Here is a 13546-nt window from a genome sequence, read left to right as displayed (position 1 = left end):
TTGTGATTGATTTAGCCAGGGAATATGGAGATGAACAGGGTCTTGAAATCTTGTGTGGTACATCTTGTAGAGTGCTGTGCTGTGCTGGCAAAGGACAGCCTCGGCTTTCTTCAGGCCAGAAGTACGTGCTGAACCATGGCCAGCTTTGCTTTGGGGTTGTGTTGCTGGAGTGATGCCCTGTGCTTCTCTCGTCTGCTCAGCCTGTCTCTGCGGCTCTGAGCCCTCCCTGCTTCCTGAAGAAAGCTGCTACCAAACAACAGGAATTGTGGTGGTTTTATTTATTTATTTATTTATTTATTTCTTATTTTTTTATTATATACTCTTTTTTTAATATTTTATTTTCTCCTTATTATAACATTTGTTTAACATTTATTGAACGTGAGCTGGTATATAATGTTAATAATTTTTTTAGAGGTTGTCACAGTGTGACGCTACCTCCAGAGATCCGGTTTTGTCCTAACTGGGTGGTTACCAGCTTCAGTGTTTTTTTCTTGTTCTTAACTTTGCAAGGACCACGTAGCCAAATGAGCAAACTGAACTTGCTCCTGTGAGCGATCATGGGCAATATTTGGTAAGAAGTCTGTCCTGCTAAGCCTGCGCAGTTACAGTGCAGGTACTAAGTTTGCACAGTTACTCTGAGGGTTTGGGCCAGCTCAAAATAGTCTTACTGCAACAACAGGCGAAGTACAAAACCTCTAATCTTGATTCTGGTTTTGAGACAATAAAAATCGACAAAAAAACCCACATTTGCTTCATCATAACTGAGGCAACTTGGCTCAAAAAGTTAATTTTACAGCCCATTTGGAGAGCAGAACCTTGTTTTGAAGTCCACTGAATAGGTGCTTGTCTCAGCTATGCTTCTTGGGCACGTTTGGGATTGCATTTTTCATTTTTTGTAGGTGCTGCAGAAAGAAGACAGTGCTTGGCTCGGTGGTTTTTGTGAGGCAACACTGCCTGTCTCGGCGCATTCCTTGCAGCGTTCTGCTCAGTCTTTGTGGTGCGGGCTTAGCCACTGCACCTATTGCAAGTGGTGTTGGTTTACAGAGATCCCTGTTGCTTGAAACTGAATTAGCTCACACAGTATGGTTGGCTCATGGTTCATTAAGGGATTGAGCAAAGAAAGGGGGCTGAGGCTGAAATCACTTTGAAATGAATCCTGTGTGTAGGTTCAGCACTCAGGAATGTTGCGCGACGGGCATGGTAATGGTCTGTGTCTGCAGGCTTGCAAGCACATCTAAAATTTTGCATGGCACATTGGCAACCAAGAAGACTGTTCATCTGTATGTAGATATTTTCCTGCCTTACAGCAATGCTGAGACTTCATTAATATTTGTAGAATGTGTTCAGAAGTACAAAGAAAATATTACTAGAAGGGAATGTGTTAGGCTGCTGTAACACATTTACAGATATTGAGGAAGTTCTTTTCTATGCTTTGACAGAAGAGGAAGAATTTGTGATTGTGAGGAAGGTGAAAAATGTGCCTTTGTGGATACCCAGGGTATCTTTGTAAAGTATTATTCTCTTAGTTAATTTTGCCAATGCACAAACTCTACATATTTTGTGGTGACTTCATGCTGCAATTAATACTTGAGTACATTTGGATTAGAGTCATCTTGCTCTTACCAGCCATAATGGGTAATTTCAGTTGTTATTATATATATCAAAAATGGGATAATCCTAGATATCATTGGGAATGTCCATAGAAAATATTATGGAAGTTTCTGTAAGTATGGGTGGACTACACTTGTAAAAGTTTAAAAAAGTGTTTTGCCATGAATCTTGTAGTTCCTGTTCCTAGGGATTTCTTAAATAAAAATCTTTCTCCTCCCCCCCTCCCCATTTCTGGCAATGAGTGGAAAAATGAACTTGAGATGGGAAGGGCAGTTTTTATTGAATAATTCTTCTGGCTTCTTCAGAAGCATCTGTGTCTTTGGAAGACATCATTGATCCCATGTACCTAGATCAAGTGGCATTTCAGACATACACAAAGTTTCTGATGGTGAAAGTTTGGAGACTGCTTTTGTTCTGAAGAGAGCTGTGGGCTGCTGAGTCAGGGATGAGCCTTGTGCTTCTGTCTTCTTGGCCTTGCAAGTTCAGTGCACAAGCCCAGTTCTAGGGTGGACAGCACGTATTCACAGAGCCACAAATCCTTGTACAACTGCTTGAATGAATGAGAGCTCTTAAAAAAAATTAACACTACAGGATTGTAAAGGTTATGTATGAAAACTGTCATAGGGTTCACTTGAACATTATATTTTATTTTTTTAATCTAACTTCCTTCTTAACCCTTCCAGCGTACTCCAAGCCCCCTTGCTCATACATGCTTTTCTAGTAATTCCCTGTTCAGTATTATTTTATTTTTCGGGTGGAGGAAGGTTTATATTTTTTGCTTTGTCTCAGAAGATTTAGTGTATTGTGGGAGGTGAGGCAACACTGGTCTTGGCAGAACACCGCAAAACCAAGAGAGTAATTAAATGACGCAAGCCTTTGATTATTTTTCTCTCTCAAGCTTTCTGGCACGGCTGGGCATTCCAATTGCAAAAGAAGGATCAAGAGAAGAAATTTCTAAAGATCGCACACAGAATTAGAAGAACTGTTAGAGACTTTCTGCTTCTTCACAGCTCTTCGCTCTCAAGTTCTGGAATTGCGTCTTTTTCCCCTGTGAGGATAATGTCTCTCTCATCACCCAAGATAGATGTGACTGAAAGGGAGCTGCCAAGGTTGTGTTTTGATTTTGGTTTCTTTGCACCCTTACTAATTGGATTTTTCCCATCTTCTGCGGGAGGATTATAGAAGGATTACAGAAGCTGGGTTTTTGGGGTGTGGGAGGTAGCTGCTGTTTTTCTTGTCTTGCTTCTGGGACCTCCTTGATTTGCCATTTGTTACTGCCTGTTTGGAAAAGGGAGAAGCAGCATAACAGATGAACTTGCACGACCATGGATTCCTTCCCGTTGCAAACATTGTACGTGGCTGCTTGTAAAAGAGGTTTTTGCATACATAAGCAGCAAATGAAGAATAGCATCCCAGGCTGGATTTAAAAAAAGCAAATTGTGTCCTGGCAAAAGGATAAATACTGTTTGAACTATAGTTTAAAGAAGATTGGATGTTGTTCCGATTTCACATTTTTTGAAAGGAGGGATCTGATCAAGTAAAATATTCTGCCAACCTAAACCTGCATTTTCTACAGCTACTGGAAGATGTCTTGGAAAAGAAATTACTTTTCTGTGGGTCGGGGGAATGTGCAGGGCATGTTTACTCCACGAAATACCACCTCAATAGCACCCAGTAAAGGTCTCAGCAATGAACCAGGACAGAACAGTTGCTTCCTGAATAGTGCGCTACAGGTAAGAGCATAGAATAAACAATGTTTCTGTCTTTGCCCTCTGCCTGTTGTAGTATTTTCCGAAGCTTGACTGTGGATCAAATATAGCCAAACTTCAGTACATAAATTGTTTCTGGGCTTAGGCAGAATAAAGCTACATTTGGAAATGCAGGTTAGTTGAGTTATAGAACAGGTTTTTTTAATTTTCAGGTTTTCCTGGTGAAATCAACAGCGTATACATAGTCATAATTTACTGTACTTGAATGTCTTGTGTAAATTGATAGTATGTCAACCAAAGATAAAAAATATGTAGAAAATTTATTTTAAAATAGTAGAATATTGTATAGCTTGCAGTATGTATACTCCTTAAAAGTAAATTTAACTTTTTTGTTGAAACAGTCAAGTTCAAGGTTTAATAATGCCTATACAAGGTTTTTTTTATGTCATTCAGTTTTCTTTCTAATTGCTGATTTGTAGCTTAGTTTAAATGATTGAATGTTTACCTTTTGATTTAGAAGAAAAACTTTTTCCAATGCCAAATGTGGGGGAGTGGTATGGCTGCTGTAGAGGTATTGTCACCATTTAGATGTTTTGAGTATCTGATGGTTGAGATTCAGTTGTTCTGGCAGCAGAGTTTAAAATCCCTTCTCCACATCAGTTTCCATTCCTTCTTATGGCTTGTCTGTGCAGCACAGACTCTGTCACTGTGGGTTTGGTTTTCTTTTTTCCTGTGGGCACAGTCAGCTTCTTGACTATTATCAAGCTTCCAGATAGCCCCCAGTGCAAATAATACAAATATGTATACCTATGACCCTCAGTAGGCTTAATATGTTAGGAAATACGGGACTATGTACAAAGAGAAGCTATAACAAGAGAAATGGAGTTTGCAGGGATGTTCTGTATCAGTTACCTTTACTAAGCTGTAAGGTGTAATCACTGACTGCTCCTAATACCAAGTTACTCTGAACTAAGTAGATCCTGACACCAGCTGCGTGCCATGCATGAAGATGAAAGCGTAGGACATGACCTTTAGTCTCCTACAAAACCCCTTTTCTTCTAAAGCTCAAGAGAGATATGATACCAAAAGTACTTAAAAGCAAAGCTGAATTTAAAAAAAAATTAAGATGGTAATAATTCCATAAAATATATACTTCTGGAGCTTATCTTAATTTTTTAACACTCAGTCTGAGATACTCTTGAATGTTTGTTGCTGCTTATTTTTAAGAATTCCTATAAACATTCAAGACAAACTCTAAAGGCAATTACATAAAAAAATTGGACTCGTTCCTAAATGTAGTTTTTTTGTCCTTTTGTAAAGACTGTAGTAGTTCTTTAGGAATGTTGTGTGTAATCAAATGTTTCCAAGGCTTATGTTGCCTCCCAGGCCCTTAAGTATAGGGAGAGTTTGAGTATAAACATAGCCATGGCAATTCTGAAGTTTTGGGAAACTTTACAGACTATATTTAAAAATGCATTTATTGAATATTACATACTATTATGGTTTAGGTAATGAAGTTTTCCAGTTGGAAACACTTGTTGAAACCAGCACAAATTTTTTCAGGATGCTAAACTTTTTCTAGCCAGTTGCTCCAGACAAATTCATCAGAAATAAGACATTGGGTTCCTCTGTGCTAACGAAGCATTTAGCCAGCACATGTCAACCCAGACCTTGCTGCTCTGTCCAGAACCTGGCAGGACGTGATTTAGGTCAGGGCTTCTTTCAGTGCAAGGCTCTGTCTTCTGAAAGGCTCGTGCCTCTGAGGGTTACAATAAAGCCCAGTTATTGTCAGCTGAAGCTGAAATAGCCAGGACTCACCACATTTATGCGTAAAGAGCAGACTGTGAAACACCTCAGAGATTGGTATTTTCACTGTTTGACAGATATATGAATTTTAATAGTTTCCCAGGAGTGCACAGATTTAGTGGTAAAACTTAAGAATAAAACTTGGTGCTGTTAGAGCAAATGTCACCACTTGCTCTTGCTACCAGAACATAATAAAGGCTACTTGCTTTTGTGTGCTGTGACCCTGCGTGGTCACACACTTGATATTACCACCATACCTGTCCTGAGAGAAAGATACAACTGCCCAAACAGGTTAGGTTTAGAAATCTGCCAGTAATCATGGCCTGTAAGTGCACTTTCTAATGGTAATATTGGGCATAATGGCTTTTAACATTTTACTGTTTTTACTTGCAAGAACTTGTTAATATAAAGGCTGATGGTGCTCCATTTTTCCATCATTTGGTCTTTCTGCTCAGAAAAAGAAAGCTGCATAGGAGGTGGAAGAATGCAAGAGTTTTGGCCCCAGCAGTGGATGACGTGTGCTTGGCGGCTCTGCCCAGCTGGCCCTGGTGCCAGCACGAGGGAGCAGTCAGAGCGGGTGCTGTTTTAGCTGGTACTGCTATATAGACAAAGAAGAGAGTTTTCTAATCTAAAAGCACGTGGCAAGAAATTCAGAGGGAGGTCTTATTGTAAATTAACATATGTGAGAGTTGCAGCTAAAGAAGAAAGCTGAAGATGTCAACTTGCAGTTAGATAAAAAACATCCCTTTTTAAAGGTGAAGTTCACTGATAACATTAGTGTACTTTCACAATTATTTAGCATGTACAGTTTTCATCAGAGGTTTATGCAGTGTCTTGTCTTATATATTCATAAAATTGACCGTGCTGCTTTTTGTGTTTCAGGTTCTCTGGCACCTGGACATTTTTCGCCGCAGTTTCCGGCAAATCACAACGCACAAATGTATGGGCGATTCTTGCATCTTCTGTGCTCTTAAGGTAAAAGTTTGAAATAAATTGAAAACCACTTTTAAAAAAGTTGAACGGAAATATTTATGATATTTGAGTAATATATGTAATCAAACTTGCACCTGAAAATTTGGGAGAGCAAACATAAATCTGATAGATACTGGTCCAAGACACTTACAGTACTACCTTTAAAATATGTTCAAGCCAAAACAGCGTGAGAATACGGTTGGTAAATCTTCAGATAGAAGGGCTCTTATCAATAGCATGCAAGTTCTTGTGAACCTTCTTGTTGTTAGAAAGATGAGTTCAGGCAGTAAAATCTAAGTTTGCTTAATTTTTTCTGATTTACCATTTGGTATACAAATACAGTACTGGATACAGTTAGTATGCTCATCAGCATTCACCTGTTAGAGCTACTTTAAATGTCAGGATGGGGAAGGCAATCTATTTTTCAACCTTTCTGTTCAAAACTGTTGATTATGTTAGACTAAAAGGGTATTTTCTACTGTAAATATTGACGTCTACATTAAATTGCTCCACTCTTTGTAGTCTCTGTTTTAAAAAACCATCAATTCTGTTTGTAGATGCAGATGCAATAGCTGACTGTCGTAGAGGCTGCCTGGACAGTAAGATCTGGATGCTAGCTCTGATTCTGAGTTGCTGCTATTTACTTGAGTCAGTTGTGCAATGCTGTGTCTCCATTTGTCTCTACCAATTAATTTGTAGCACTTCTGGGGTTTTTTGTGCCCTCCTTTCTAAGTTTTGCTACTTCAAACCCACAGCTTCTTGTGGGAGAAGTGGACATGATACAAACATGATGAAAATACCATCTTTAATCTTCCTAAGCAGTGATTCTTCTTTCTGCAATAAAGACTTAGACTTTGATCACAAACGGGTTGTAAAATCCAACTAAGTATATAAATTAATTGTGGTAGAATTTATGGTGTCATAAATTATGTGTGCAGTAATGAAAAGCACAGATGTGTCTTACAAATATGGCAAAATAGTGTAAGGTTTACATTAAGATCATCTGATGTTCACTCAGGCAGTAGTTATGGTCTAATAGCTGTCTTGCTACTGTTAAATGACTTTAGAGGTGCTCTTGAAGAGACAGGCTTGAAATGAGTTATCTAGTTAGTTTTTGGGCTGTTATTAAGGGGTTTTCCCTTTCACAGCAAAGAGGAGACTGTTAAGGCATGAAGTGGAGTTACTTCCTTTTGAAGGGAAATTTGTCTCAAGATGTATCTGTTGAAATGACAGGACAGGATGACATTTACAACGGTATCATCGGAAGAGGATGTAACAGTGGGTTAGGAGCAAGATGGCACATCCAGACAAGGAAAAGATGGAGTATTAAATATATTCCTTTCCTTATAGGGAAGTGGCAAGACTTAGTCATGATCTGGTTTGAGTTCATTAAGTTCAGTGGAATAAATAATTTGAAGGTATTTCTTGGATCGTGCCCTTGAGTATTGCCAAGTGATTGTTGGCGTTCTTTGTTAGCTGAGGTCAGAAAGAAAAGGATTTAGGAAATTACCATCAGTGTAAGCTTTTGTTATTCTGGGGTTTAACCTAACAGCAAGATATGTCAAGGAAATACCAGGAGATCAGACAGGTTCTGCCATGATTGAAAGTAGGTCCTCAACTCTGCATCAGACTCCTGGTTTTAATATAAAGATAATAGTTAAAAGTCTTTCTCTGTGAGACTACTGGAAAAGAGGGAGAGGGGCGTGAAAGGATATAGCAGGAAATGGGGAAGATGGGCCTTTGTGGCACTGATCTTGACAGATGAACTGTGGACAAAGATGCCTGTTCATTAGAAGTACCAGTATGAGAAGTCAAGCGCTACAGTAAGACTGGAAGATGACAGGATCTCTGTATTTTAAGACGTATTAAAAGCAGACATTGGGTCAAAGAGTGTTTAGTTTTGTTGGTAAAATCCTTGCTTTTGATGTCTTGAAGTGTGTGGTAAGCTATTATAAACTTGGAAGTGACAGGTAGAGTGGCAGATTTCACAAATTGCATGCCTGCAGCCATATGCTTATTTTTTAAATTAGGCAGCCTTTGAAAAAGTTGTTGTACTGTCTTCTCACTCACAGATATCTGCAAGGAATTTTTTTGTGGTTTTGGTTTTGGGTTTTTCTTCTATCTGAATTTCTTAGCAATGCTGTGCTTAGCCAGGAGGTGTTACAACCCTTAGTTTCCAATCAAGCTATAATGTTGCACCAAATTCTCTACTACTTTTGCACATTTTAGGAAACTTGTATCTTGTGTACAGAATTCCTATAGCTCACAAAAACTCTAAAGCATGTGTAAACAATTAAAGAATCTAGACAAGTATTTATGAATGGGGGCAGTAACCAATACTTGAAAAAGTAAACAAATTGCAACTGGTTCAAAAAACTAGCATTTTCTCTGTTTACAATCCGTTCTTCATGGGAGATTGCAGTATCCTACCCAAGCCCGTTCCAGAACCTTGTTCTCTGGGTGATATTGTGACACATGTCCACCTTTATCTTGTGTGAAATTATGGTGTGTGTACATAAATATTTGAAAAGTCCCACCCCAATTTTTTTGTTGTTATCAAGTCAAATGTTATTATAAAGGTGAATAATAAAGGTGGTCACTTAACTCTAAGTGAAATTGGGGATGCAAACCTCCTTCACCTCCAAAAAAACCTCTGAACACCAGAAACAAGAAACGTAGGTTGTCTTGCTTGCATGAAGCTGAAAAGGTGGGGGGTGTGCATGAGGAAGGCAGCCCCAAACTGTGGAGATGGTCACACTGATCTTCCTAAATCCTTAAGCAGGCAGCAGAAGTGGGGAAAATGCTGTGTAAGGTATTTACTTGTTCTCTGCTGCCCTCTGGATCAGTGTTTTCAAATTGCTCTATTTTTTTCTTCCTGTACAAGTCTGTCTGTCTGGTACATGGTATGTGTAAACTTGTATAAGACATATGGGATAATGTGCTTAATGTGCACCTAATACTGCAAGCATCACCAAGAGCATGTTTTGTGTCCCAGTACAGCAGGATTGTGCCCTCCCTTCTGTGCTCAGCTTTTCCCCTGCTCCAGCTCTCCTTTCTGCTCTGGAAGCCTTTAACTGTTGTCCTGCCAGGGTAATGCCAGCTTAGCCTCCAGGTCTTTGACGTCATCTTTCTCTTGAATCTTGCCTTAGGCTTTGCTAAGATGAGGGAGAAGATGTGACTGGATCCAGTGGGAACACAAGAATTTGGAGCTCTATACCATGCGAAAATCTCCCATTAGGGTCTGGGGAGAGGTAATTAGCCTTGCATGCTGTCAGGTAGATCTGCCCAAAATATGTGTCCAGACACGCAAGATGGAGGCACGATGTGTTTGCTCCTCTTCAGAGCATGCTGGCATGTTCAGATTCCAGCCTGGCCTGGGAAAGGGACAATAATTAATACCTGTGGGGAGTAGTCTATGTGGAGTTCCCTTGCTCCGTTTCAAGGGCCCTTCCCAAGATACCTGATGCCTCCTGTGTTGTGCAGAGAGGATTCATGCTCTTCTATGACTCTGAAATGCTTCTCTAAGGGCAACATCCTCTTCCTATTGACTCTAGAGGAAGATAGTCTTCATTAAGCTAAATTTAGCCTTTGAATAACACTGAAGAAGTTGTATTTTTTCCACACTTTCTTGGCTTGCAGCAGCTGTTTCTAGGGATTCTGATGTCATGCACAGTATTTACTGTAAATGCTCAGCTAGCTCTCTAAATACTACTTGTAATTTTAAATGTGGGATCACAGGACATTGGTGTCATACTTGATATCAAGTCACATTTTATTTTTGTACCACATTGAAGACTTCCATTGCACAAATTCTTGAAGTGATTTTAAAACTTGCTATGCTACCTGGCTCTGTTTATGTGGCTACAAAATAAACCTTGAAACCATTCCAGACATACCCAAAGTTGGGTACTTTGAAGGAACCTTGCATCAACAACAATAAAAAGACAAGAGAGAGCTACAGACTCTGTGCTGGAATCCCAAACACTATTCCTTAAGATGTGACACTATTTAAATATTTTTTTTTCAGTACACAAGCTGTCCTTACCACTATGGTTTGCCTGCTGTAACACTGGAACAGCTTTTTGATTTATTATTGATGTTGAAGCCTATTATGTTTTGGTTTATTTTCCTTTTTCTTCAGCATGACTTTGCTTTGGTGTTTTGTTTATCACAACTGGAAGAGGGCAGGAAGGGGGAAATCCGTCCACTGTACTGAGCATGCCACAGAGAGTTTGTTCTCCTTCCAGGGATTGTACTGAGAGCTCCATAGTGCCAGGATATAGGACAGAGTGTTTTTTGTAGGTCACAAAGAAGAATGCTCTGTTGATTGATAAATTCCAGTAGGGCTGGTCTTTTCTGTAATTTTGTCATGTGCAACAAAAGCAGGAAGAATGTGAATTTTCTGTGTAAAAATGATGCGGTTGTCTGAGATGAAAACTGAGAACAGTAAGGTTTTAGAGTGCTTTGAAGAAGTGGAATGACTGCTGTTGGTTCTGATTAGCCACTTGCTTGAAATGGAGTGATTTGTTATGAAATGTTCATCATGTGGTTGAAACAGTAAGAGGTTGGTTGCAAAGATTCCATCCCCTTGTTTTTTGCGTTTTTCAAATCACAAAAGTATTTCAGGGTAAAACAGTAGTCAAAATACATAAAATAATTACTTTTATTGTTTGAACTTTTTTTTTTCCCCCTGGTTGGCACTTGCAGTTTACTGCCTGCCAAATAAACTAGCAGCAAGTACAGTTTCCTGAGTTAATAAACTGGTAATTGAAGCTTCCAAATAACAATTGCCTGTTTTGATCTTGATCAAGCAGTTAATAAATTGTTACCTAGTAGATGTGTACATTCTACGATTTGGGTTTCTTCTGCTGCCACCCTCCTAAACAACATTCGTGGAAAGTATTATTTTACTTGATTTTGGTAGTGGCCACGGGTACCTCCCTTGACAGTCTGTACTGGGCCCTGATGTTAATGTTCAGGATACAGTGTGAGTACAAATGGAAGAGGCTCTAAAAGAAATTAATAAATGGAAATCTAAGTTGATTGTTAAAACTTGGAGATTTGGGAGGAGATCCAAAGACACAAACCCAAATAGCGCTAGAATTTATTGCAACCTTGAAGGCGAATATGACTTGAGGAAATGTGGGGAAGAAAAGTGAGCTAGTGGAAATACTGTGGGTGGAGGCTGATGTGTTTGAATGAGAGAAAAGGAATTTTTAGCAGCTAGAATTTTTATTGAAACAGGTTATGATGCTGAGTAAGAGGCTTCATCAGGAGAGTGTTATGTTCTGAAGGAGAGATTAGGTACTATTAGCAAGAAAAAAGGTCCATTAAATTGAATCAAGTAAGAAGGGCATACTGTTGAAATGGAGAGAAAGTTTAAAGAAAATAATACAAACACCCCCCCCAAACCAAAACCAAGAAACAATTGAGTGACAGCAAGAATAATATTGACATGTTGAGCAGTTGAGAGAAGGATGAGGATTGGCCATGTTAATATTTGCAGCTTTTGCTAAAAGGCGGAAACTATTAACTTGGAGAATACTAAGGCATCTGGGGGAGAACATGTTTTGGTTTTTTGAAAGAAATACCACACCACTAGAGCTGCAGTGATATCCCCATCCAGAAGAAACTTCTGCATAATTCTGGAAGGGAATAATAAGTTCTCAGTAAGCTGCCAAGGACACAGCTCAAATTCACAGTGCACGAACACTGATCTGATTCAGTAGCTATTGCCTGTTGTCTTCAGCTATCAATTTATTCTTATGTCAGCCTACGTCTGCATACTTGAGTAAGAAGTCACATGTGCATGTATGTTAAGTTTGGTTTAATTGGTATGGTTAGTTACACACTGCAGATGTCAGTTTACCCCAGATAAATGGAATACTACTTTCCTAGGGAGAAAATTGATTCCAAACACTGTTAAAAGATAATTGGGAGCAGATTGTATAAAGTATGGGGGGATTCACAGATACTGAAACTTTCAAATCTTTAAAATATAAAAGAGATCCCAAGAACTCATGTCAGTCCCATGAATTACTTCAAAAATACTTGCTATCTTCAGTCTCTAAACTACTGGAGAAGAACGTGGTTTATGATCATGCATTTGAATTTTACCATTCTGTAATACTTTCAAGGTTTTCATTTGAAGAGTTACGTGATAAATGTTCCTTGTCTCAAACCTTAGGTTGTTTTCCTTTATTTGATCTTTGATCAATTTGATATTGATCCCCACACTTTCCGAAGTGGAGGACTATTTTGGAAGCCTGCTAACTCTTCAAGGCTTTGTTCTGATGTATATCAGAGACCCAGCTGTGTAGTAGTAGAAAGGACATGAAGCTTCCAGTTAAAAAACTACGAAAAAGCCTCCTGAATGGTAAAAAACCAAGGGAGGCCCTAAAATAGATTGCATGTGACATGGTTAAGGAATTTCCAGGTTTGGATGCATCTGAGAGCAAGTTGGCCAAAGATCAGCCGTGTAATTGGAGTTGATCTTGACTTAATATGTGGGGAAGGACTGTATGCAACTAGATGAACTTTGGGAATGTATTGGTCTTAAGGAATGCTTGCACATCCTAATTTTATTGTCTCTGCTTCCCTTTCCAGACCTTTGAAGACCTGTAGGGAAGGGGATGTGGTGGGAAATGGGCTTCTTTTTTATATATACCTTAGGAATGCATATATATATATATATATACATGTAACAAGAAGATACTCCTGTCTAAAAAAATCTCTTGCTCATACTGTTCTCTGTCTTGGCTTGTAGACTTACCAACATGCCAAGAACATGTCCTCAGTGTAGAAATCAAACTACCGCTGTTAATACAGTATTAGTATTTTGTTAAGCTAGTTTTTTTTGTTGTTGTTGTTTGGCATCCGTGATTTTAGTTACTGAAAACTGGTTAAATGAAACTTCTAACAGTGCCCATTCATATTGTTGCTACTGTTAGGGGTATGCTCATTTGTGTTGGAATGTAGCCATTGAGGGAGATCATCAGTGAATACACTGATGGGATTTTCACCATATTCAATTTCAGTTGAAGAAGTTTTTTAAAGAGAATGAAGTTTGAGTGTTTTGTATATAGAGTTCTCATTATGCACTTGGAGGAAAGGTGTCATGAGAACTCTTGGGGCAGAATCAGCAGCACTTTCCTGGTCTGCACCCAGCTGGTTTTTTTTCATACCTGTATATGGAACAAATGTTTTAGTGATGAACAGTATCACTCAAGGCAAGACCTTAAATTAAGGAGAGAGATCTGACTTAGATAATTTTAAGTGATGAAACGGCAGGAAATGCCACACCTGTCCATCTAAGGCTGAGAGACAAGACAGACCTGTTCTGAAGGGAAGCAAAGAACCTATATTGAAAAATAAAGGAGATAAAACCCAATCCCCCCCCCCTAAAAAAACAAAAAAAACCCCCAACAAAATCCCAGAGCAAAACTCAA

General features: G+C 38.9%; 1 protein-coding gene across 8 annotated transcripts in view; it reads left to right on the top strand.

Annotated features, from left to right (window-relative positions):
* USP54 (ubiquitin specific peptidase 54) overlaps positions 1-13546 on the top strand; it is a 97233-nt gene that overhangs the window by 43655 nt on the left and 40032 nt on the right. For 7 of the 8 annotated variants that reach the window (XM_027885131.1, XM_027885125.1, XM_027885128.1 and 4 more), the window contains exons 2-3: positions 2510-3344; positions 6009-6101. In XM_027885131.1, the coding sequence (XP_027740932.1) occupies positions 3198-3344; positions 6009-6101 (240 nt within the window). In that variant the 5' untranslated portion in view covers positions 2510-3197. Of the gene's footprint in view, positions 1-2509; positions 3345-6008; positions 6102-9247; positions 9350-13546 lie in introns of those variants that run through there. The other variant, XM_027885132.1, reaches the window with a different exon arrangement.

The sequence above is a fragment of the Empidonax traillii genome, unplaced genomic scaffold (genome assembly GCF_003031625.1).
Source record: "Empidonax traillii isolate 1590-97213 ecotype Southwest subspecies unplaced genomic scaffold, ASM303162v1 scaffold162:size863265, whole genome shotgun sequence".
NCBI classification, from domain to species: domain Eukaryota; kingdom Metazoa; phylum Chordata; class Aves; order Passeriformes; family Tyrannidae; genus Empidonax; species Empidonax traillii.
Note: the sequence above shows the minus strand (reverse complement) of the source record. Positions and strands in the feature narration are given on the sequence as shown.